Genomic DNA, 23,710 nt, shown 5'->3' with positions numbered 1-23,710 from the left:
CGCCCCGGCAAGCGAGTGCGTTTCCAGACTTCTCTGTTTCCCACTCAACTTACGATCCGTTGCTCTAAATTGCGGCGGCCTAATGGCCGTGACGCTTTGCGAGCCGGAGCCGGGCGTCCCGTGGTGGCGTGAAGTGTTCTTCGCACGCTCCGAGCAGCCCGGTTCCGATCTTCCGTTCGGTCCATTCGAGCGGAACTGATGTCCACCCTTGAAATCAGCTTCGTAACGAAATACCAGCCGGCTGCGGGCGGGCGTGCACCCAGCGGATAGCCGGTTTTCATGGACGCCGTCGGGGGGAAGTCGACTCACCTTCGAGTGGAATACCCTTCACGGGAGGGTGAAGGCCGCCGTGAAGAGGTCCGCGATCGATGTATGCAGAGTTCTCCCCGACAAGACCGCCGAGGGAGCCGTTTTATTTCCGGTCGCTCGATCAGTACCGCTACGGTCCTTTCGCGAAACTATTACACGGCGGAGAGACGCGCGAGAGACGCCGAGAGGGTGCGAGGAAAGGAGGGTGCGAGAGCGTCGGTTGGATGGTCGGTCGGTCGGTTGCTTGCTTGCTTGCTTGCTTGGTCGGGGGACAGAAACAAAAAAGGCGCTCGTCTGTTTTTGTACCTGTGTGTCGTCGCAGCCGCGGGGGCGTTCCCGCATGCAAAAGATAGGACGTGCGCCGCAATCTGAACGAAATCTCCAAACCCAATTTCCTGGACAGACAGACGGACAGGCAGACAGACGAGCGGACCGGCGGCGCGCGGCGGAATCGTGGAACGTACTCGCAGTACCGACGACATCGATCTAAGGGGGGGGGGGGNGGGGGTGCATCGAGACCGGATGTGGTTTTAATAATGCATCGCGCTGTGACTTCGCGCGCGCCTCGTCTTATCGGCCGGTGCGTTCGCATCGCGCGATTGTATATAAATAATTCGCGAACACGGCGAGAAATATGAACCGTCGTCGCGATAATGCGCGAAATGCAGCGTTCGATAAAGTCGTGAAAGATTAATATATCGCTAACCGATCGGGTTAGATCTATCGTTTTCTCCATGATTGTTGATCGACCGATCAATCGAAACTTTTGATGATTCTGGAGAAGTTATTTTTCTTTTTTTTTACTTTTAGGCTTTTATTTGATTAAATCTGGAGGATGAGGGATCCACTTAAAGAATTAATTTACATTTATTCCTTGTTATCGCGTCATAATTTCCGTGTATAGAATCTCACCGACTATTCTCCTTTTTTTTTAAATAAAGCAAAGCGATTACTCGTTTGTCGGGACGCTCGAGACCGTTCGCGAGCGTTATTCGATTTCACGAGGTGGCCGAGAAACATCTTCCCGCGTATTTGAATGCACGCGTTTCTCTTTCCATCACGTTCCCCGACGTCCCGGTTACGGCGGAAATCTCGTAATTAAATGTCGTGCGCCCGGCATTTTTAAGTAGCGCGATAATTGTTTGCCGTGTGCTCATTTTCCGACAGCGATCTGCTTTCAGATCGGAATGAACGTCTCGCGTTGGAAATTTGTACGCATTAACAGTGATAATTGAAGGAGGGAAAAATCGCGATATGAAATTTGCTCGACGCTCCAATTAAATTAAATCGTGAGCATTATCACGCGACTTGCAGCACTAACATAATTTCGCGCGCGCTGGTAATATCTGAATAATATATCGCTGATATACATATTATTGTTGTTATTTCCCTGTTAATTATGTCAAACGATATTACGATTATATCATAATGTTTACAGAAAATGATTGGTAGACACTGCCGCTCGGGTTAATGTTACTATGATTGTTTTATCAAACTCAATTTTACCGTCTGATAATTTTGCGAAGTATGGATTCGCCGTGGTATCGCCGGCTCGCGCGTTCAACGACCCTTCGGTTAACGTGGGTCATGGTAATTTTAGACATGACGTTCATTTGCCGGCAGAAACTGTCTATTAGATAATTCTGATGAGCGCATTATTCGCTCCGCAAAAGCAGAGCTAATTCATCATATAGCATTAACTTATCGAAGCGGATCCCACGGAGTGCTTAAATGACGAGAAAGCTTTATCTTTAGTCACCAAATGTAATCCATTTTCTATCCAATTAACGAATTCGAAAACTGATTCAATTTCACATTAATTAATGCATTATCGTTGACTACGGTAATGTTCTCAGCCACGGTAGAGAAGTTATATTTATTCTACTGTCATTGGATAAGTAAACAACCATGAAACCGGCATCACTAACGTGCATTTTGAGTTACCGCTAAGGCAATAATTAGATGACGGAAGTAACATCACTTCTCTTGTGTATATCTAATCTTGCAAAAATGCCATTTGCATATTATGCATCTTCTGTATGATTTCGTCGATTTATCGTGTTCAATGTACCTCACCAGATCAACAATTTTGGAGGAAAAAGATATTTAATCGCCATCTGCATATCCTATGTTACCCAGGTGAAAGTTATGCTGAGAGTATCACCTGGAGACGGAGGCAGCTTCTTCAACGCGGATAAGCGGAAAAAGCAAGTTACCTTAGTGGACCCAGCTTCCGGGCAATCCTCATCGGCAGAGGATCGCAGACCCACAGTAGCGGCGCCGAAGATGTTCGCGTTCGATGCCATCTTCACCGAGGAGGACTCTCAAGTAAGGCGATATAAAATAAGGATAAAATCAGTCTAGCCATTTAGTGTCGATGTCTTTTCACTGACTATTACTTCGATACGCGATTTTCTAATACGTTATTGTAAATATACCAGTGACAGTGCGAAAACTAAAAATAGAGACAGGAAACAATGTACTCATCATGTTCAATCTTAAAAAGTGTTCAAGCAAGTATCACACGCCATGCGTTAGCCATTTCGTACGACTACATTGATGGGAAATTATTTTCGGTGCCAACCGTACCCATTTTTTATTAACAATAAAAATAATTAAAAGAACCATTTCTCTCGTAAATGTTACTATAATGTCAGTGATAATAACTTTACATACATGTCGCTACTATTATAAAATATAGTTGGCACCGAAAGTAACGATAATTTCCTATCGCCTAGACCAACGCGATACCAGTAATCTGCACTGTAGAGAAGAATATACTCCCGTATTTATTAAGTGAGATATAAGCTTCGTGATAATTAATCCGTGTGACTTCTAACTCCGGTCTCGCTTACGACTTTCACAAAATTTCGACTTCAACAGCGCGATTTTTCCCGAATACGAGCGCGGATTTCACGAGTTTTCCGCTCTGCGTGTGCAGTCGACGCACATGCTGACACTCATCTGTCACGAAAGTATCCGAAATACTTCTCCGGTGAGATTAAGTCGACAGCAAGCGGGACTTAATTTCTCCCATTCGGAACGCCCTGTTAACGTTTTAAATTTCAAATGGCACTCGAGCACGGCGCAGCGAACAAAGCGGCACTTATGACGAGCACGTTTAAGGTCGCTCGCTCGGTAGCCGAGGGAATTTGCACGGCGCGGGAGAGAAAGAGAGAGAAACGGGGATCTCGACGTCAATGACGTCTTCGTCGGCCAGCTGCTCCGGAGCAAGTAGCAACAGTCCTCAATGGAGGATAGTTGCTACTCCGTCCTTGAAGACGCTCGCCTCGGAAAATCCTCCCCTTCAGCTTGATTCTCCGAGGAGCCGCTAGCCGAGGCTCGATTCTTCGGAATTCACGGAGGAACGAGCGGGAGGAAACGGGCGCGAAGACAGGGAGGAAGTTCGCGAGGAATAAAAGAGGGAAAGAGAGAGAAAGAGAGAGGAGAGCTGGAGCGAAGAGAGCGAAGAGAGAGAGAGAGAGAGAGAGAGAGAGAGAAGAGTTGGAGAGAGGAGGAGAGTCCTGGAACATGTACGTGCTCCGCCGAGGACTTACGTCCGCAGTGGAAACGTAAGAGACGTCCCTGCCGGGCGCATAACTAAACTAATTTCCCGACCTCTAAACTCCACCTCCGACAGGAAAATCCATCCCTTCAGGCGAATGTTGCTCTTTGCCTGCGACTTCCCCGGTTGCTATATCAAGCGAACGGCGTCCCGGCAGCGTCCTCGGGACACTTTATCGCGTTATCATACGGGCGAAATATTTTTTCATATATGACACATATATATATATCAGATTGCAAAAGCTATGAAGGTGGAGGTTTGTAAAATAAAACAGCCAGTTTTTACGCCACACACACACACAAAGAATCTATAATTGTAACACAGAGTTATACGTAGTTTTTAATAATATGAAAAATGTCTCGAGCACAATTTGAATGGTTTCGAAGGAGGAGGGAAAATTTTATTTCGTTCGATCGCCCGATTTCTCATATCATTAAAAACAAAGGAGATATCTAGGTGTTCTCATTTTGCCGGGACACCCTGTACACCGCATTATTAATGTATAATTATAATTCTAAAATTTACAATCATAACTACAATATATATATTTCCGCAAATTGTAGCGGAAACGTCTTCTCTTGCGCTTGTAAAACCGACGCAAGTAGTACGTCGCGCGCGCACTTCTAGAACGCGAGCCATTCAGACGACGGGCGCAACACGGGTTTCATCAAAGCGATATTGAGCTAATCATCTTTTGGGAATTTGCCGGTCGTTATCGACAGCATCGAAAATTACTATCGCAGCGGCGGAGCAGCCCGCATCAACGATCCGTAGTACGAATTGTACTATGCGACCTTGATGGATGGCACCGTCGGAGCAAATATCGCCCGAGATCGTGAGCCGCGGCGTAGCACGACGATACATACGCACATTGAGATATTTCGGTGCTCCTGTGGGACATTATTGAGCGTCGAATTCAAATGAGCCCGGAGCTACTGGGTATGTACACCCGGATCTCCCTCGCTCTCTCTCTCTCTCTCTCTCTCTTTCTCTCTCTTCGCTCTAACAGCTCTTTCTCGTTCTCTATCTCTCCGTTCCCTCATCGGTACTCCAGAGACTCTCCTACCTCTTCTTCCTCTCCCACCCTCCGCTTCTTTCTCATTCCGTGCCTCTCTCGCTCTCTTTCCCATCTATATTTCTACCTCGCCGCAGCTATGTTTAGAAGAACCATAGAAACTAATCGATTGATTCGATCAAATATACGTCGACCGCGGCGATTGTCATTGAAGGACACAATAGGCCCCCTTCCTCCTCCTCCTCATCCTCTTCTATACCCCCCTCTGTCCTGTCCTAACTCTTTCCCCTTTTCTCCCTGCGGGGTCCATCGAACCGACTGCGAATCAGCTGGGCTTCTGGGAGGGGGTAGGGCAGGGAGGTGAGGCTCATGGGATGAAAGAGTCGAATTCGAAAGAGCGAGCGTCCCAGCGTCCATCGTGACTTTTCGTCCTTCCCGATTGGCCGTCAAACACACTCTCGCTTGAATATTTTAAAGACCGTCGCGTCGCCGGCCTGCCCGACGGGGCAGCCTACAATCGTTCATCATCGAACCGGCGATCTCTTTGACGTTTTTGTGGAATCCGAGGATCAATGGCACCGATCTCCGCCCTCGGAAAGTTCCGCTATCGGTGTCGAGACGCCGTTCAAGCTTGCCGATAGACGATCGCGTGACCGTAACGCGAAATTCCTCCTCTCTACGCCGATATTTTCGCGATTTCCAGAGATCCCAGAGAGAAGTCGAAGTGAATGATTTACCCTTTTAGTTCGCGAGATATCGCGCATAGTCAATTATTATCGTCTGATTATCTAAAGAACGTCTTTACGTTTTGGTACGTGTTAATATCATCCGGATGAAATCCTATGGCTCCATCAAGGACAACAATCTGATCTGATATTAAAGTCGCGACGTGACAGGTTTAAGTGATATCCTGCTTGACATCCGCTTGCAGAGACGAATATAGAACGCATGATTGAGATAGCCGACAGTTTTTACACGTGGTTCTATTGACAAGCAAAATGATCGCAGCGGCAGGTGGACATTTATCGACAATGTCCATCTGTCGACAACGGTAATTTTAGCGGCAACATAATCCGCTCGGTACGGTATATTTGCGTACGGCGCGTATCGGCCGGCATCTCCATAAATACACCCCGCGGGCGGTGACGTCTATATATTTGAACTGCAAGTTAGCAAGGATGTCCGCCGGCCAAAGAAAATACGATAATCGAAACGCGCGCGCGCGCGCGCAGTCGCGCTATTTGCGACGAGCCAAGCCACGGGCGCAGTTTCAATTATTAACACTTTGACCGGTTAAACATTAACAAAATCTGCAATTGTGGCGCCAATCCCGCGCGGCTTATTCGATAAAGCTCACGTTGAATATTGATGAGAGCCCGGATCGATGGAAAAGTCGTCGCGTTCTCTCGAGACGGGAAGCAAAATATGACGAAAATTACGCGAGAAGCTCGTATATACCGCGTATCGGCAAACGAATACCGGATAATCGAGTTTGTCTCTTCTCGAGCAACAAATAATGGCGGAAGGCGGAAGGAAGCGGCGACAAAATCCTCCCGAGGACCGTCCGAGAGCGCAATTTGTGCGAAACTTTCTTTTCGCGTGTTTGATCGCGCCGACACGCGCGTATCGAACGATTTATCGGGAACAATACATGGCGGATGTGGGGAAACTCGGAGGGGTCCGATATAATGACTCATCGGGTGTCTCATATCTTCGGGAAAGTGTTCTATTCAACTTCCACACGAAATTCCTCACGTATTTCATATATTTTCTAGCGTGAAACCTGAACGCGAAGTTACTCGGGAAGTCTTATTATCATGTCTTCCGCATCGATCAAGATTAATAAAATGAAAATATTCACTAACAAACTACACGTTAACCGGCATTAATAGAAATGAAATTCATACAATTAGATCCTTTTGTATTAATTCACTTTTACTCCGTAACATTTTTTCCTATTTGCGAAACGAAATCTCACGCGCAACCCTCCGCAGAAGTTAGCGATCCTTCGTCCCTCGCGCGGAACGGGGATCCGCAAAGAAAACTCGGCGGGATGTTTCGTCAATCGGATAAAGACCGATGAGAAATCTCCCTCGGCGATGGGAACGCACCGATCAGAATTTCCACGGGAGCGACGGCGCACGAATGCACGAAAATATCCGTAAGCCGAGCCTACCACTTGAGTGTTAACAATGAGCTGCCAATAGGCAGACCGCGCGCGAACGAAACCCGGCCGAATCAATCGACATCCATCTCAATTATGCGCGTCATACGCGCAAACAGCCAGCGTATTCGCACATATGCGCCGCGTATATCGCCGTGTGCGTGCTCCGCCGGCAATTCCAAGCCGGCCGGCGACCTGGCCAGGACAATGCATCCTGGTCAGAATAATTCACCGCGGCCATTATAGCCGCGGCAGGACAAGGGCTTTATTATTGACTTACGACTAATAGTCACGCTGTGGATTACGCGCGTGCGTGCACACACAAGCGCGCGTGTGCGCCCACCCACGTATGTGAGCTTCCGTGTTTGTGTGTGTTTTCGCTGTGTGTGTGTGTGTGTGTGTATGCGGCACACACGGCCGGTGTGTGTGCACGTCACCGATCTATTGCTCATTTGCCGGGATATGCTGATTGAACGAGCCGCCCGGTGAGACCTATAAGCCCGCGATACCTCGCTTCCTGACTCCCGTGGGAATTCGGCTACCTCGAGAAAATGGATTATCCCGTGGGCATCGCAGTGTCCCGATTCCGCTCGCGTGAAATCGCGTGGGACCAACGGGAAGAGACCGTCTTCGATTTCGAGAGAAGATGAAAGGGTTGAAATCACTATTCGAGTGGCGCACGGGTAAAGTAATCGGTGTAACTGGCCTGGTAGAAATTGCGCCTCGTGGGTAGCTTGCCGTGAGATGGTAAGTTTGCGTCCAACATTGCTACTAGACAGTAACGCTCGTTTCCCCCGGTGGCTAGGAAAAAGCTCGATAAATAAGTTAACTGATGATAATGAGAAATTACGAGATGAAAAGCCGCAACTAGTCGACAGGGAGTAAAAATAGAGCCGAAGTAAGCGTTACTTTATCATCTCTTTCGTCGTCTCCTCGTTTCTCACAGAAGCAATTTGTTTATTAGAATGAAAGACACGACATCAGAAGCCGCTTTCGTACCTGAGATATATGTAAAAATAGTGGCTAACTTTAACTTTCTTTTCGATCATCTCGGCTCCGGTATGGTCGAGCTTCTGATTTTATATATAGATCGTGTGTTTCGATTCATACGTCGTTGCAATTCGAGAAGATTCCTAAGAAATTCAATGTACGGACCGTCGCAAAATGCAATCGAGACTTCTCCCGGTTCTTCTTCCGCCGTCGCTAATAACGACCGAAATCCGGCGACTGCTGTTAAAACGCGCTCCTCCACGGCGATCGCGCGATCACGGGGGGGCTCGTCGCCGTCGTCCTTCGGCAAATGCACGCTAATCTATAAACCAATCATACGGGCTCGTGGCCGTGAGGTATCCTACCCTCGCACCCTGCTCCGGTCTGCGCTCCTTGCCTGTTCTGTCCGGCCAGATATCCGTCGTATCCTCTCGAATGACGTATTTCCATATTACAGCGGGATTAATTTGCGCCGTGACGCGACCGGGTGTTAAGCAATGCTGATGAAGTTTGACAGGTGCCAGCCGGCGAATGGCGAAGACGGGCGGACAATCGCCGCACCTCGCTGCACCCGGAGAGAAGCACGCAACACACTGCAGGCGCACCTCCGCGGTTACTTTCGTCCGCGCGGGACAACTTCGGATAACCGGGACAGCGTGTCGACGACGAATGGGAAACGAAGTTTTCCCGAAAGCGAGACGGGTTTTTCCCGGAGTAGCCGGGAATTTATTCCGCGTTCTCTTTCAATCGGCAATTGTTTCACGTCGATCGTCCTCGACAGAAATTTGATACCCTCGTCGTCCGTCTTCGTAACGAAGCCGCGAATTAAAATCTTGCGCGGAGAAAAAAGGATTGAATCAACGCGACGATGAACGAATCGTTTTTTGATTTGAAGGAAACGGTGATTGCTCGTTCCAGTTGAATTTCATTGGTACGCGGCAAAAGGTCCGTATTAACCAGAAAGGGAACAACCAGATGCATTTTGGTTGAAGGGAACAGAATTTCGAGTTATAAGAGCCAGAGTTTGGATCATAAGAGCCAGAAATTCTGTTTCCTTCAACCAGAACGCAGGTCGTTCCCTTTCTGGCTTCTGATAACCAGACTTTTTCTCTCCGTGTAAGAATCGGAGATTCTATTGCCTTCAACCAAGACGCGTTTGGCCCGTTCATTGCCGTATTAATTCAATCGATCTTTCTTCTCTGTGTGTAACTTATCAGCATAATTTATTACAGATTATTAGAAACTTACCAATCACGCGGCAAATCAAGTGAAAATTATAAAAAAATATGTACCGCAAGCGGGGCGGTACGGAAAATGAGAGAATTGCTGGATTATCAGACAATAGTTCCCGTGGCGACGGGCGGACGATTTTCGGGAAATCGGATATCATCGATAGGGTGGATAGCAGAACAAAAAAATCAGGCGGCAGAGGGAGGCTCGAGGGGCGCAAAGGGGGCGACCTCACGGTTTCGATTTTGCATCGTTCAGGCAGGCAGCGGGATTTCACGAATGCTTTTTTGATCCGGCAAGCCACTCCNAGGGTGGGCCAGAGGATAACACCAGAGCGAGGCGGGGGAGAGGGGCACGGCACTCACTCGCTCCCCAGGCGCCAATGACGCCAATCTCCCGTGTAAATCGCGACATATTTCACGACATCGCGCGGCGGAAGGGTGCGAGCAGGTTCCGCCACCCTTCCTCTGTCCTCACCTCCCCCCCCCCATGCGCCCTCCTCTCTCTTTCACTCTCTCTTTCTCTCTCTCCGCCACGCAGCGGAGGTGGATGAAAAGTTTTCCGAGTTGTTATCCCGGGAGTTATCGCGCCGCGCGCCGACGACGGGCCGAAAATTCCGCGATGTAAATGCGATCGCTCGTCGAATGGCGGAGGATCCGCCGGCCGGATTCGCTTATTTGCTCGGTTAGGCTTCCCGCGAATTTATCAGCCATCGTTTCGCAAACCGGCCCAGTCGGCACCGAGGAGATTCTCATCACACACGCGCGACTCGCCGTTACTTTACGGAGACTGCGAGCTCCTTGCAGTTAACGGCTCGCCGAAATGACACGACGAAAGGTCGAATAATTTTACGCTCGGTCTATTCGATCAGTCAGACAATGCAGTCTGGTTTTAGCGCGAGGATGAAGGATACCGAAGATATCGGGTTAAAAAAGAAATTAGACGAAAAGATCTCGTAGATATTTAATTTGAATAGAAATGAGAATGATTAGTAAGAATCAATGAATCTTCGAAGTGTGACGTCAAGGTGTTCGCCGGTTAACAGCGACGTTAGAAATTTACTACTTCGTTACCGGACACCCACGAGGCTAAATTACTACTACGTAACGTATGTATCTGTATATATTTTGTCATAATAATTCGTGATTGAGACGTGATCAACACGTATTTCTCACATGACTTTTAATGAATTCGCGGTTATTAGTCGCTGCGTCTCATTAATCATTCACAGTCAAATTGGTCATCGGCCAACGAGCAGAGTTAAAGCACCATGAAGCTCGCTTAGCGTTTATTTTTCGGTCGGCCGAAATTATTTGTAAACGAATAAGTTAAAACGAATCACGGTATGCCGAGCAGAAAGCGCGTATTGCAACGCAATTTTTGGAATTACCGGCTCGTAAATTCCGACGGAGGTATTTCCTGTGCGCGGGCGTGTGTTTCGCACATTTCGTCCTCCCCCTCTCACCCTCCCCTCCCCCTTCGACCCCGTCACAGCCTGTGCCCCCCTCTGCCTCGCACCGCACCTGCACCCGGTAACCGCTCGTGTCTCGTCGCGCGTATGCGAGGGCGAAAAGCAGCCCCTCAGGGCTGTTTGTTTTTGATACGGTTTTCATCGAACAACGTCGCGGCAGACATTCCGTGGCTCGCGTCATCTGCATCTACATGCAAATGCGACGGCATCTTACTCACGCAAAAGACCGTTATCATCTCGCGTGCCCTCGCCGGCGATACCCAGCTGTATGCGACGAAACAAGGGAAATCGGATCGCGTGTTGCAACGAAATAAACGCTTTTATTTTGGTTTACAACCGGCGTAATTAAATTTGCGCAACGTAAACACGATGACATTGATTCCGACAACTGTACCGTGCCCGTTTAGTGTCGTAGAGAGATTCGCGAAATCCCGTTTCCGCATAATTCTATTGATAAATTATTCACCAGCTTGAAGTGAATTAATTGTTATATTATAATATAATACAAGCGAGAAGCCTGACGTTCAAGAGTTGCGCTACGAAGTAATGAAATAACGTTGCGAGCGATTGTCCTTGATCTTGACAAACATTACTATACATGAAAAAAACAAGCACGGTTGAATGAGAACGAGACACGTCTGGAGTTCAATAAGTTTATGCGAAACTAAGAATTTCTGGTTACTGTAACCAAATATTCTGATACACAACTAGAACATTTAGGTATAATATCGGTTAGAATTTCCTTATTGTGTGCGTGAGATAAATATTTAAATGTCTGGTTAATTAAACAGAACACATGCAAATTTGTCTGGTTGCCTTAATAAAAATTATAGTGCGTTCATATTTCACCAAACATCAAACAGTCTGGTTAACAAATTCATATTTTAAATTTATTCGATCAATTTATTTCCCCACGTGCGAGAAAAAATCTACGGTCGAGCGCATTAAAACTAGAACCGACAATTAATTACTTATTCCTATCAGATCTGTTAAAAGTACACGTTTTTGAAGACAAAAAACTTATATAACAATAACATATAATGCAAGAGAAGAAATATTTACTCATTTTTTGAGTTCGTTAGACGTCAATTAAAAATATACATCGTTATAAATTGGAGCAATTTTTAGTAATTTTTAGTTATTAGGAGAAATAGGAAATTGAAAACTGATAATTTTGGAAACTTTGATGGTTTGATAGTTTTCGCAGTTTTAGTATAAAGAGCGCGTTACGAGGAAAAAACCGCTATTATTGTCGAAACTGGATCCACGTGATTGGCGCGATTGTTAAAAATCTGATGACGCTGACAATGGATGATTCGGCGCTGTCGCGCGATAAAAATGCTGATCGCGTTCCCCCTTTTTTTTTCAATTGCCAGCCAAATTTCGACACGGCACGTTTTTCCCATTTGAACGTTCATGATCGCGTCGAAAGGGAAAATTACGTGACTCGCATTTGTTATGGCGCGAGTTTGGTCGGGCGAGCGGCCAAACAAGCGATGATACAATTATCCACGGGCTTGGGAAAGTGTGTTGCTTAATAGCGCAATTATTTGACTGCCGTCGAGCAAGACGTCTGGCCGGAAGGGGAAATAAAAAAAAAAAAAGAAACTTCTCGCACTGAATAATAAAGTAGCGGTTAAGTAATGCCACGTCTGAACCTCGCCTTTCAGCCGTTCCTCGCGCAATGCGGCAGTGCGAAATTCGAATTCGAGAATTCCTCAGCGAGCGATCTTATTTTATAACCGCGCGAGACGTCGGAGTTCTATAAGATTGATATTAATTCCAAAGATGGTATTGTGCCATCTCCTCGGCGGTGCAGGTTTTAACGGGGTCTCGTCTCCGTTGTTTCTATAGTTACATTAATATTGATACATCAGCAGCATCGGGCTCGCGTAAATTTGCATAAGAACGTCGTCACAGCGTATAAACGTGTCGACCAATGAAACGCCCGACGTAAGCCGCTGTATTGTACTGCGAAGCTTATACCGGGAGTCTCATTGGTCGAGACGCTTATTCGCTATGCTCTTATGTAAATTTGCCAACGATGGGCCTTAGTTTGTGCTTTTACAAAAGCACAACGCTAAATAGTGCTTCGCTCGCGCAGTGATAAACGGGAAATGAACGCGAGGCAACGTTATCTGTCGAAGAACGCGATGATTTCTACCCCGTCTGAATTCAATCGATCGACGCCTTTCCTTCCCTTTTGTCGTAATTTTCGGACTTTACTTCCGATTGAGGCAGCTGGACCGTGACAATACTGTTAGAAAGGTAATGGTCGATGCAATACGAAGCAGCTCAAAGAATCTGTGCTGAATGTTTATAGACATGATCTTTGAAAAAATGCCTGATCAAAAGGCACAAAGGAAATATAGCGCAATATTGCCAAATCTTTATAAGTTTGTTGTCACACACTTCAACTGGCATCAGAAATGATGTATTTTACGTATCAGGAAAGGTGATCTTGTAATTTTTTTGTAATATTTCTGCAAATCTTCTTAGTCGTAATTGTTCTATTAATTAATAATTTTGCAATTTTGTGTATTTCAATTATTCTAATCTTTAGTGATATGTACAATGAAATACATTACTAAAGATTACAACAGACATCATAATTTCAGTTGTAATTCCGGTGTGGTCCATTACTAGAAAATTTCCTGGTAATTTTTACTACATTTTCTCCGTGTACGTTAAGCTTTGAATTAGCGTTCGATCGAGGCGAGACGTGTTCTGTTATCCGCTCGTTAAATAACTCCACCGCTGACGTCTCTCGACGTTTCTCGTTCTCTCTCTCTCTCTCTCTCTCTCTCTCTCTCTGCGAGAAAAGTCAGACGAAATTTCATCAAGGAATATCTCCCCGTTAACCGCGCGTCGATTGTCGCGTAAACGGGAAGAAATAACCCGAGGAGCACTTTTACGCCGCGCGTCCCCCTATTACCGATGAAAGCGTTTCGCCCGGCGAACATCGGAAAAGAGAACACGAACTTCACGAGCCGTGAAAGTGCCGCCGCTTGTAAGTCGAGGAATGTCCACGGGCCGACGTCACCTGCCCGATTCGCCCCGAGACGTTGCCGTCGAGGCATCTGGAAAACTTGCGAATTAAGAGATTCGTTCGGCGCGAGCGGGTGTGGGAGGGGAGATCATTCGATTATTTCCAGCCATTAAGGAGGGCCCTCGCCCCTTCAGCCTCCCTTTAGCGTCGCGAGGGTGGAACATTCCTTGCAGCTTCTTTCCGAACTTTCGACACGAGTTTTACATTTCGCGCTCGGAGAAGGGTGAAGAGGCATCGGGAGAGAGAAAGGGAACGTGAAAGAACACAGAACGAAGGGAACGAGAGAAAGAGGATAAGAGAGAGAGAGAGAGAGAGAGAGAGGAGGTGGTGGAATCGAAGCGGAGGAAAGTCGGAGGAGCGACCTTCGTCGTGGCTTCTTCCTCGGCCGAAGATGGGCTCGCGCGAGCGACACATTCGACCCTCCGCCGCGATTGGTATTCCAGCCGGGCGCGGCAATATTGCGTTACCGAAACGCGTCGTGCAAGCCGAATTCAAACGACTACGAGCGCGATGACACGGCGCCGCTTGTAAGTCACACCGCGCGGCGCGCGCGTGTCTTTTAATTCGCGCGTCAGCCCGCTCGAAATAAACAGCCGGGGATGAGCGCGATTGAGACGTCACGTCCGCGCCGGGTCGATCTTTCTCTATCGCCGGGGATCACGGGGAATTGCGGCCTCGACGGCGCCGCTACGGGGACGTTATTTTCAAGAAACCGACCTCCTAAGCCATCCTCCTAAGCTGGCGCATTCTGTTACAAAGAAACAAACAACGTGCAGTTCGGCGTGCAACGCGTGCGCGAGCTTTCAGCCCCCGGTGCGGACTTTCCTTCTCACGCAGCTGAGTTATCTTAATTCTCACTTTTCACGCCCGAAGAATTACGCGAACATGGCGAGCAGCAGAAAAAATTGTTTGAAAAGCGAAAAATAGAGAAGAAGGAATATTTCACGCAACGGACAACACAAAGAGTCGGACGCGCAAAGCAATTAACTAATTTCCGTCCGGTTCTATTTCCGGTCACTTTCTCTCTCTCTCTCTCTCCCTCCCTGCGTATCAATTCCCGGGGATTTCGATTATTAAAAGGACATCAAAGTGGAGGTGAATCGCTATTGTTACTCATTTTTAACCGGCGGAAATCCGAGCGAGAGAGTTAAACAGCATTACGCGCGGCGCGTCTGGCCCGAGGGCGGACATCACAGAGGGCTGTTCGTCGGTGAAAATTTTCAAAGGCTCGACATCGATGGGCTCTCGCGCATCAGCGGGACCCTTTTCGCAATTTCTCCCGCCGCACGGGTGCGGAATCAAGTGTTTGAGATTATGACGGTGGCTCCGGTCACGTATTTCATTAACCGTCATGCCGACGGTTCGGGGGAGTTCAAGGGCGAGATCTCTCCGACGGAGGGTGCAGGTACCTGTGCGCGAAATGTGTTTGCTTTGCGTTACATCCCTCGGGATGATCCCGTTATAATTATGAATGTCGTTGTTGTTGCTGTGGTAAGTACCGGATATTCCTCGGTATCGGTTCCCACCGTTGGTCCGTCGCTCCGGAAACGTCCATCTTATATCGTTAAGTCTCCGTCAGTTGTCGAGTGAGAAATTCAATCATCGACATCGAATTGATCGTCGACTTGCGAATCCGGGTAGGGATTTGGCACAAGATTCAATGTGACTTAAAGGGTTCGAGACTTACGCTGTAAAATAGCATCGTCGATTAAATCGCTCGCCGATCGTTCTTGTTACTTTGATTTCCACGGGAAGACAGCTCAGCGCGAACTTCGGTGCAACGGGGAATCAAACGACGCTTATAACACAACCGATCGTGCTTGCAAACAGAAACTGCCACCTCAGCTGCGACTACTGTACACAGTAGACGAAGTTCACGTTCCGTCTGACGGAGTTCCGTACTTCACAGCCGAGAAACGCGAATATGTCGGTTCACCCGTATCCGTTTTACCGCTTCTTCCCCTAACTTCGCGAGGTACTTGAAAATTAAGGAAACAAAAAAGGGTGTCATCGCTACCGTCTCCGCGATAATTGCTTTTGCGAAGGCAGATCTCGTTATAATCATGTCAACATGTCCCGAAGGTAAACACGACGGCCTCAGCGGATGATAATAAAATGAGACCGGCGGAGTTTGATTTAATTGGTGTGCGATCATCCGCGCGTAAATTAACGAGCGACTCCCTCTCGGATGACAAATTCCTTTATCGTGATGCGACCGGGGGGAGGGGAAGAAAGCGCGCTCCTTCGTCCGTGAATCGAGATGAGCCCGTGTAAATCTGCGGTATCGGCAGACTCGTTTGCGGCTACACGCTGTACCGCCCCTTTGAAACGAGCAGCGACAGATTGGTATTACCATATTGGGAAAGGGACTAGACTTCTTATTTCCCTATCCTTTTGCCGTTACGAGGAAAGGGAAAAAAGAAAGAGAAAAGCGGTCGGTCGGCCTCCCCTCTCTCAATCACTCTCTCACTCTCTCTCTCGTACGATCGGCATCTCGTTTCTTACCTCGATTCTCCATTTCGATCGCCTCTCCGGAGCGAACTCCGTCCCCCTTTCCGACCCTCCGATACACCCCTCCGCGCGCGTGTTTTCTCTTACTTCTCTCTCTCTCGCGCAGCCCTTTTTCTCCATCTCTCCGGCTCATCCGATTCTCGTCCACATGCAGATTTCAATCTTGTTCGGCCGAGGCGTCGACACGTCCTCATCTTCCATTCGATTCCTCCCGCAAACTGCGCGTCCCTCACACACGACGCCCTCGGACGTGCGTCTCCTTAGTCCGCCGTCGAAGAGAAGGACAGTCGGAGCCTAAGCGGCCTGTATCGATCGCTCGCGACACATCAGCCGCAGGCTCGATTGGGGATCCCCGACAGCTTCCGCAGGAAATTCGCAAAAGCCCCTTCCCTCCCGGTCGAACGACCCTCCGATTTTCGCGCAAGACCACCTACTCCTCCCTCCTCGATGCTCGCCGATACTCGAGATCTCGATTCCGATCGGCGAGCTGGCCGAGAACCTTTGCGTCTGGAAAGAGCGAGCCCTCTCGAAGGGCGTCCCGCTCGACGAGCTCGGCCATTGTTTCCCGGCCTGGGAAAAGTCTTTTCCAGTCTATGAATACATTAGGAGCAAACAAAGGGCCGTCTACTATAATCCAGCGGCTCTTTCCTCACTCTGGAGACGTTACACGCGTTTATTAAACCCGGCCCGTCGACGCGCTTTCTTCAGCACTTGACGAGAACTCCCCTCGGTAACCTTCGCGGGGGAGGCCCGAGGTATCCCGCATCCCTTCTCGGTCCCCGTCCTGGTATTATCGCGAGGCGAAAGCAATTAACATCGCGTCCGTTCGGCCGCCTTGGTGCCGGCGTTTGATAAGCGAGGGATTAATAATCAGCGGGACAAGTGTAGGACGACGTCGATCGCGAAATTGACGTTGATCGAGGGGGATCGCGAAGACGCTCTAATGAGTATTCAGTGGACACACTCGTGTCGACATTTCGCCCTCGTGTTGAACCTTTGATTCTACAATACAGCGGGAACTGAAATAGCAGAAAATACGTTCAAAATGCGCCCGAAAGTTTCCTAAGAAAGTATATTTGCGGATTTAATTAGCGGGACTGTTTGAAAAGCGTCGAAGTAGCATTAAAATTGCGACTTGATTTATTCAGTGAAACATGGTACGAGTTGTTTGCTATGCTTTCTTTCCAGACTGAGATCTGCTCGAGCGCTCTCACGGACGTGATTCACGCTGTCATCAATGGAACGGATGGTTGCCTCTTCTGTTTCGGACACGCTGGTTTGGGTAAGTGTTACGGTCCTTCATTACTAATTTCACGTGTTTAATCAACATGTTCGTCCGTTCTGTCTTCCACTGATCGTGCAAACTCCTATTATTGATGTTTAATTCACTCTGTAAAGGTACTATAAATAAATGTAATTCAAGCTAAACAATATCTATTATTTCGTTTAATTAGTTCTTTATCGCGCGTACAGTCCATGTTGTCAATGTAATTATATTTTGCGCGCAACTCAACAAGACGCGGTAAAGTCCGCAATGCCGGCCAACGGCAACTCCCACGTCCATCAAACATATTATCGATATTATTATCAGTTTCCACTATTTGAGGCTTGCGAAAATTAACACGACTTTTGTTATTTTGTAAAAGTAACCCGAGAATACACGACCTGTTCGATTTTTTCCATCTCCATCCGTCCCCATGTATAACGCGAGATATAATATGCCGCATAAGCAAGATTCTTCGTTGCTTCGTTTCTTGAGAGAGAACGCGCATAAAGACACGGCGGGCTTCCCGCAGAATTTAATACATAGAATCCTGTTCCCCGAGAAATAACGTATATCTTAAAACGCGAGCGAGTCGAGACAATATCCCGCGAGCTTTCCCGTTTCTCCTTTATTCAACGAGCTCCCGTCCCGCATAGGCGAAACTCCATCGACACACCGACACGGCATCAACCGTGAAAATAATTACGTGAAATGTGAATATCCTTCGGAACTTTAACCCTTTGCACTCCGCTGTCGCCGTAGCGGCGACATGGTTGTTTTGCTGCCTCGGCACTTTAAGAAATTTTAAGTCCTAAAATTTATGTTTTTCTTTTATAATATAAGTTAGAATATGTTTTGTTATAAAATAGCTAAGAAATAAAAATTTTGTTTTATTGAAACGACTCTATTTTTCTTCTACATCATAGGTATGTACTTGGAACTAATAGCCTCTATGCATTACTAGGCTGGAGTGCAAAGGGTTAATCTCGCGCGTTTTATCTCGATCGAGCGCAGTGTGCCAACAACGTATACGTTTCGTAATATTTGTCTTATATCATCGCCATAATGTTTCTCGAAGGGCGTAATGTTGTAAACTCGACGCGACGTTTGAAACAATATATATATATATATATATATATATATATAGAAGAATATTCTATATATATATATATATAGAAGAAGAAAAAGAATAGTTAAGTTAGGTTTATATATATAGTAGTCGCATAATTAACTTTTAATTTCTAACTTAGCTTAATTAATCTAACTCTGCTCATTTTCACGTCATTGTATTTCTGTGCATAGAAATGTCTGTTCGTAAAAATATAGACTGTAATTGGGGCGAAAAGTAATCGGAGATTATATAGAGTCAGATTCGCTTGGGCTATTCATACAGCAGTGACGCAAATTTGTTATATTTAGACCGCCGTTCGTCCGAACACGTACGAAGGCTTCTCCTTGACCCGAGAAATAAATTATTCGGGCATATCGACGACGGTCCTCTCAAGAGGAAGGGGATGTCGCGAGGAATCTTTATTTAGGCATTTCCATCGTTCGCTCGACTTCTCCTCGTTTCATTGCCGCGAGGTACAAGCCGGCAAAGACGCGGAGTTGTTTTACATTTTAAGTAGTGATATCGAGTTTGCATGCAAATGTACGATTATGCGCGGAAAGTGCTCGGAAGGGAGGAGATCCTCGAGCGGTAATGTCGGCACGGGAAAAAGAGCGAGGAAAGCGAAGAAACTGGAGGAGACGAGGAGAAACGTGGATGAGGAACGAGGAGGAGACGAGACCGGAGGAAACAGCGATAATGTATGCCACTGGGACACACTTTCTCCCTCGTACATTTCGAATCTTAACACGGGCGCAACCCGGGAGATACTCCGCGCGTTCCTTCATCGCGCGCTTCTCGGCGTGAGAACTAACGGAAGTTTATGGAAAACATCTCTCGCTGCTTCGCCCCCCCCCCCCCCCGCGGGAAATATAAATTTTCCACGAGGTGATTATTGATCGAAGTATTCCCAGTCCGATAAAAAAATAACGCTCGAATGTAAATATGAAAAGAAAAATGTGCATTTTTGGAAAATATGTTTTTCACAGTTAAACTTAAATTAAAATTTAATTCAAATGAAAATGTACAAATTTAATCGAATTTCTTTTTCGGAATGAAACTTTATTCCCTATCGTTGATATTCTATTTTCATAGTTATTTGCGTGCCGATGTTTACCTCAGTTCTACGCGACAATCGTAATATCGAAATAATAATGCCCGCCGGGAACGACAAATCCTTTTTATGATGGTGATCGCAGACGGTGCTCGTTAAAATATTTTTGACGTCAGAGCTAACTGGAATAGAGTTGTGATAACGCGATAGGCGCCTTAGCGTCTGCTTTCGCAGTCGACACCAGAACCAATTAAACTTCGTGAAATGATATCTCTCGTCGAGTTTCTTGGCGTAATATATCCTATATACATATATATTATATATATATTTTTTTTTCTCATTGGAGAATTTTTTATATCAAGCAGACGGACTGGCAGGTAAAAGTTTATTTAGACACGATGTGCGCATGGAGATAGCGTTAATTGAACGGGGCAGGTGGCATTATTACGCGAGCGGAGTTGTCATTCCCGTAAATCTATATATGTTCTTGGAAATAAAGTTTTAGTTGAATTTACCCGACGATAAACAAACGAAACGCGCTTCGATTGAAGGAGACGGAGAATTTCCAATGGTTTCAAGAACCGAATTTGATTCATAAGAACCAGACATTCCCTTCAACCAAAACGCATTCGATCCGTTCATTATCAGGTAAATTCAAACTTCTTTTTCCGCGAGCTTATAAGAATTACACGGCAATTATCTTTAAAATCACGCAGATAAATCGCCATCGCCCGTGGAGAAATTTCATTTCTGACATTTACTTCGTCGCCAAAAGAGGCAAACGCGCACAGTTTCGCAAAGCGCGGCTCTTAGCGAGCTTCCGTTCTTCCCGGTTCGATACGGTTTCATAATTCCGCACCCGCGTTGAGAAATCGTCGGCTCTCTCTCTCTCTCTCTCAACATCGAAGTTCGTACAGTCGAGCGGGATTTCCCGGCGCGTGGGAGGAGAATCGATAGAGCCGAAAATAAAAGGAGTCTTGCGCCGAGAGATAAGAGCCTAACGGCCGTAGACAAAGAGCCGCGTAAAAGGAAGCCAAACGAACTCGCGGCGTCTTCCCTCTCTCTTTCGGAGGTACTTCAGGCAAGTCCGCGAGCAAACTGCTTTTGATCATCGCTACGAGAACGTTTCTCTCCCGCGTGCTTCTCCGCGCTCTCCGGCTTCCGCCGCTTCGTCCTCGTTCTCCCTTCCGCAGCTACTCCTCGCGCTTCGTCTCTCCCTCTCCCTCTCTCTCTCTCTCTCTCCTTCTCCCTTCGCCTCGACTCTCTCCGAACTTTTCGCCACCCCTTTGAGCCATCTTCGTCCTCTGACGCGAGAAGGCAGGCGAGAAAAAGGAATCGACCGCGGTTGGGATAGTGAGAAAGGAGGAACGTTGAGAATAAGAGCGAGAATTGAGAGGCCCAGGTTTACGTAGATTCATTGAACACGAGGAAGGCAGAGAGAGGGAGAGAGAGGAAGCGTGAAAGCAATCGAACCAGCCCAGCATTCTTCAAAATGTTTCATGCGGCGTGCGCTTTTATTTCGCTTTTCATTTCGCACGCGCGATGCAGTCGCGAATCGGTGCAATCGACCGCATTGTTCGCTCTCTCGCTCTCATCCGTCCGAAAAATCGCGTGTAAAGGGCGTGTGGAGGAGTCGCGAGGGAAGATGGGCGAGAGTGTGTTGGAAGAAAGGGGATGAGAGAGAGAAAGAGAGAGAGAGAGAGACCCGCGCTTTCAAAGCAACGGGTCTTGTCTGTCGCGAGAGAAATGGAAGGACAGAGCGGAGGGCTATATACAGATATAGAGACGACAATGGGCCCGTTTGTACTTTGTAGCGCGTTCCTAATTACCCCCGCTCGCTCGCGCGCGGACTTCACGGCGGCGGACACCCCGCCGAACCCTTTGAGATCGCGGAAGGACCGTGAAAGTGGATTATGCAACGACGACGAGGGGAAGAAGCACGCGTGCTTGATGCACCGGGACTATCCCCCCTCTCTCTTTCTCTCTCTCTCTCTCTCTCTCTCTCTCTCTCTCTCTCAAAAACACGGTGCTTTGACAATGATAATCTTAGTAAGCGATTCAGTCAAAGGAACCGCACTCCTCTCGTCTCGGTCCTGTCCTACGCGCGGACGGCGGGATTTATCTCGTTTCTGATTATTTCGCGCGCGTGAATTCGTGCGACGAGAAAATTATTCTCGCTCGCAGCGTCTTTTTGACACGTGATAGATGCGAAATGTTTCATTTGTCATTGATTCGCGGACTAGCGCGGACCTGACTCTTCCTCGCTCTCTCGCTTCGTTACGGGGCTGGGTGTGCGGAATTTAATCAACGATCTGCGGTGGTAACTTGATTCTTATAAACTCCTCGATTCTGTGTCGGTCCGATGTGACATATATTGAAATTTGCCAAATTTATATCGATATTATATCAACTCTCGCGCGTGTGCCGACCGTAATAGAAATATATATGATAGAAACGAGATTAGATCGCAAGTGCAATTTCTGCTCCCGGAACGAGAAAGTAGAAAAGAACGTAAAAAATGGCAGGAAAATAATAACAAACTTATATAACGTGGTTCTTACAAATACCTCCACTTCGATTCAATGTAATATTGAAATTTCCCCGATTCATATCGACATTGCATCAAAATCGTACGATTACGATATTACATTAATTATATATGTAAAACCAAGTTTAGTTGAATTGACGTGACGATAAGCGAATTGAACGCATTTTCGTTCAAGGAGACCGAATTTCTGGTCCTAACATTCTTTCTTCTCCGTGTATAACAGACAATACAATCAGTACATACATACATTCCACGTGCCTATTCCAGAAACAAAATAAGAAAATTGCCACCAGAACGAAATAACAGGACGCGGCATGGGAATAATAATAAACACATAATCCCCGCCGCACGCGATCCGCACTGGTATCGACGTTTTTCCCACGAACGGAATTTTAATTATCACTCGCATTCGTCTCAAAGTATCCCTATGCGTGAGCGCCGTCGTCTGAGAATGCAGCGGCCGCCGTTTTTCTGCTTCGTCGTCGTCGTCGTCGTCGTAACGGCCTCGCGAATCTCGCGGTGGCATAGCGCGAATTCTTGCGGAATTTTTGCGGCTCCCCCGCTCAAATCTTACCGGCGCTGCGGCTGAATTCTACGCTCCCGAAGCTACCGGGGTAAGGAAGTTCCCGAGACGTAAAAGCGGCCCGTTACACCGGCGAGATGGTTGCCCCCTCCCCCTCTTTCGCGGCGTTTCTAATTAAATAACAACATAATTCACCGTCTCTTACATTAAGACAATTAAATAACGTTTAAGATTCAACAGCGGCTGCTGCTTTTCCATTATTTCATCGTTGCCGGCGGNCCCCCCCCCCACCGTCAGTTTTCTTACGCCTTTCGTTTCAACTTCTCGTCCTCCTTCGCAGCGTAACCCTCCCGAGCCATAAGTCGCCTCCGTCGTTCCCGTCGGACTGTTTTATGATTTTAATAAGAGCTCTTTTATTTCTCTCTGCCAATATAGCGGCGCATTCGAGTCGGTTTCGCCGTAAACGTTCGCGCTCAAGTTTTCGCAGCGGCGCGTTACCGGCGCGCGTTATCGCGACTTTCGCCGTTAAAATCCGCGGAGATTTTTGCGCGAACGGGGGGGGAGGGGGATCATTCAGTTCCCCGCACTTTGTCGTCGCTAATGATGCATTAATTCGAATTTATCGCGCGTCGTTCGCGCGTCGTTGCGCGACGTTAACGATCGATCGTTTTCGCTGTTCGTCGTCTACTTCGTGGTGTCGACATAATCGCCGCTTGTCATTCTAGCCGTTATGCCGTCGTCCGCTAAATAGTAAACAAATTAAGCGGCCCGCTCGGGCCCGACCGCAAATCTGGCATCGCAATTATTGCACCGTGTCCCTCGCACGCCGGCCGTGCTGCATAAACGGGATTTTCGAACTCGTCCATGTGAATTGATTCGTCGCGACACACGCGTGGGAGGAGGGGGTGG

At 47.4% G+C, this 23,710-nt stretch overlaps 1 protein-coding gene across 2 annotated transcripts in view; it reads left to right on the top strand.

Annotated features, from left to right (window-relative positions):
• The window catches only part of LOC106746411, a 431,128-nt gene that overhangs the window by 378,772 nt on the left and 28,646 nt on the right, over window positions 1-23,710 (top strand). For both annotated transcript variants that reach the window (XR_001374598.1, XM_014623001.1), the window contains exons 7-8: window positions 2,449-2,637; window positions 17,493-17,586. Coding sequence is in view for 1 of the 2 variants with exons in the window: in XM_014623001.1 (XP_014478487.1) it covers window positions 2,449-2,637; window positions 17,493-17,586 (283 nt within the window). In the remaining variant the exon portion in view is untranslated. The remainder of the gene's footprint in view (window positions 1-2,448; window positions 2,638-17,492; window positions 17,587-23,710) is intronic.

Source organism: Dinoponera quadriceps, unplaced genomic scaffold (assembly GCF_001313825.1).
Source record: "Dinoponera quadriceps isolate SergipeBrazil2010 unplaced genomic scaffold, ASM131382v1 scaffold566, whole genome shotgun sequence".
In the NCBI taxonomy this organism is placed as follows: domain Eukaryota; kingdom Metazoa; phylum Arthropoda; class Insecta; order Hymenoptera; family Formicidae; genus Dinoponera; species Dinoponera quadriceps.
This window is presented reverse-complemented; position numbering and strand designations above follow the sequence as displayed.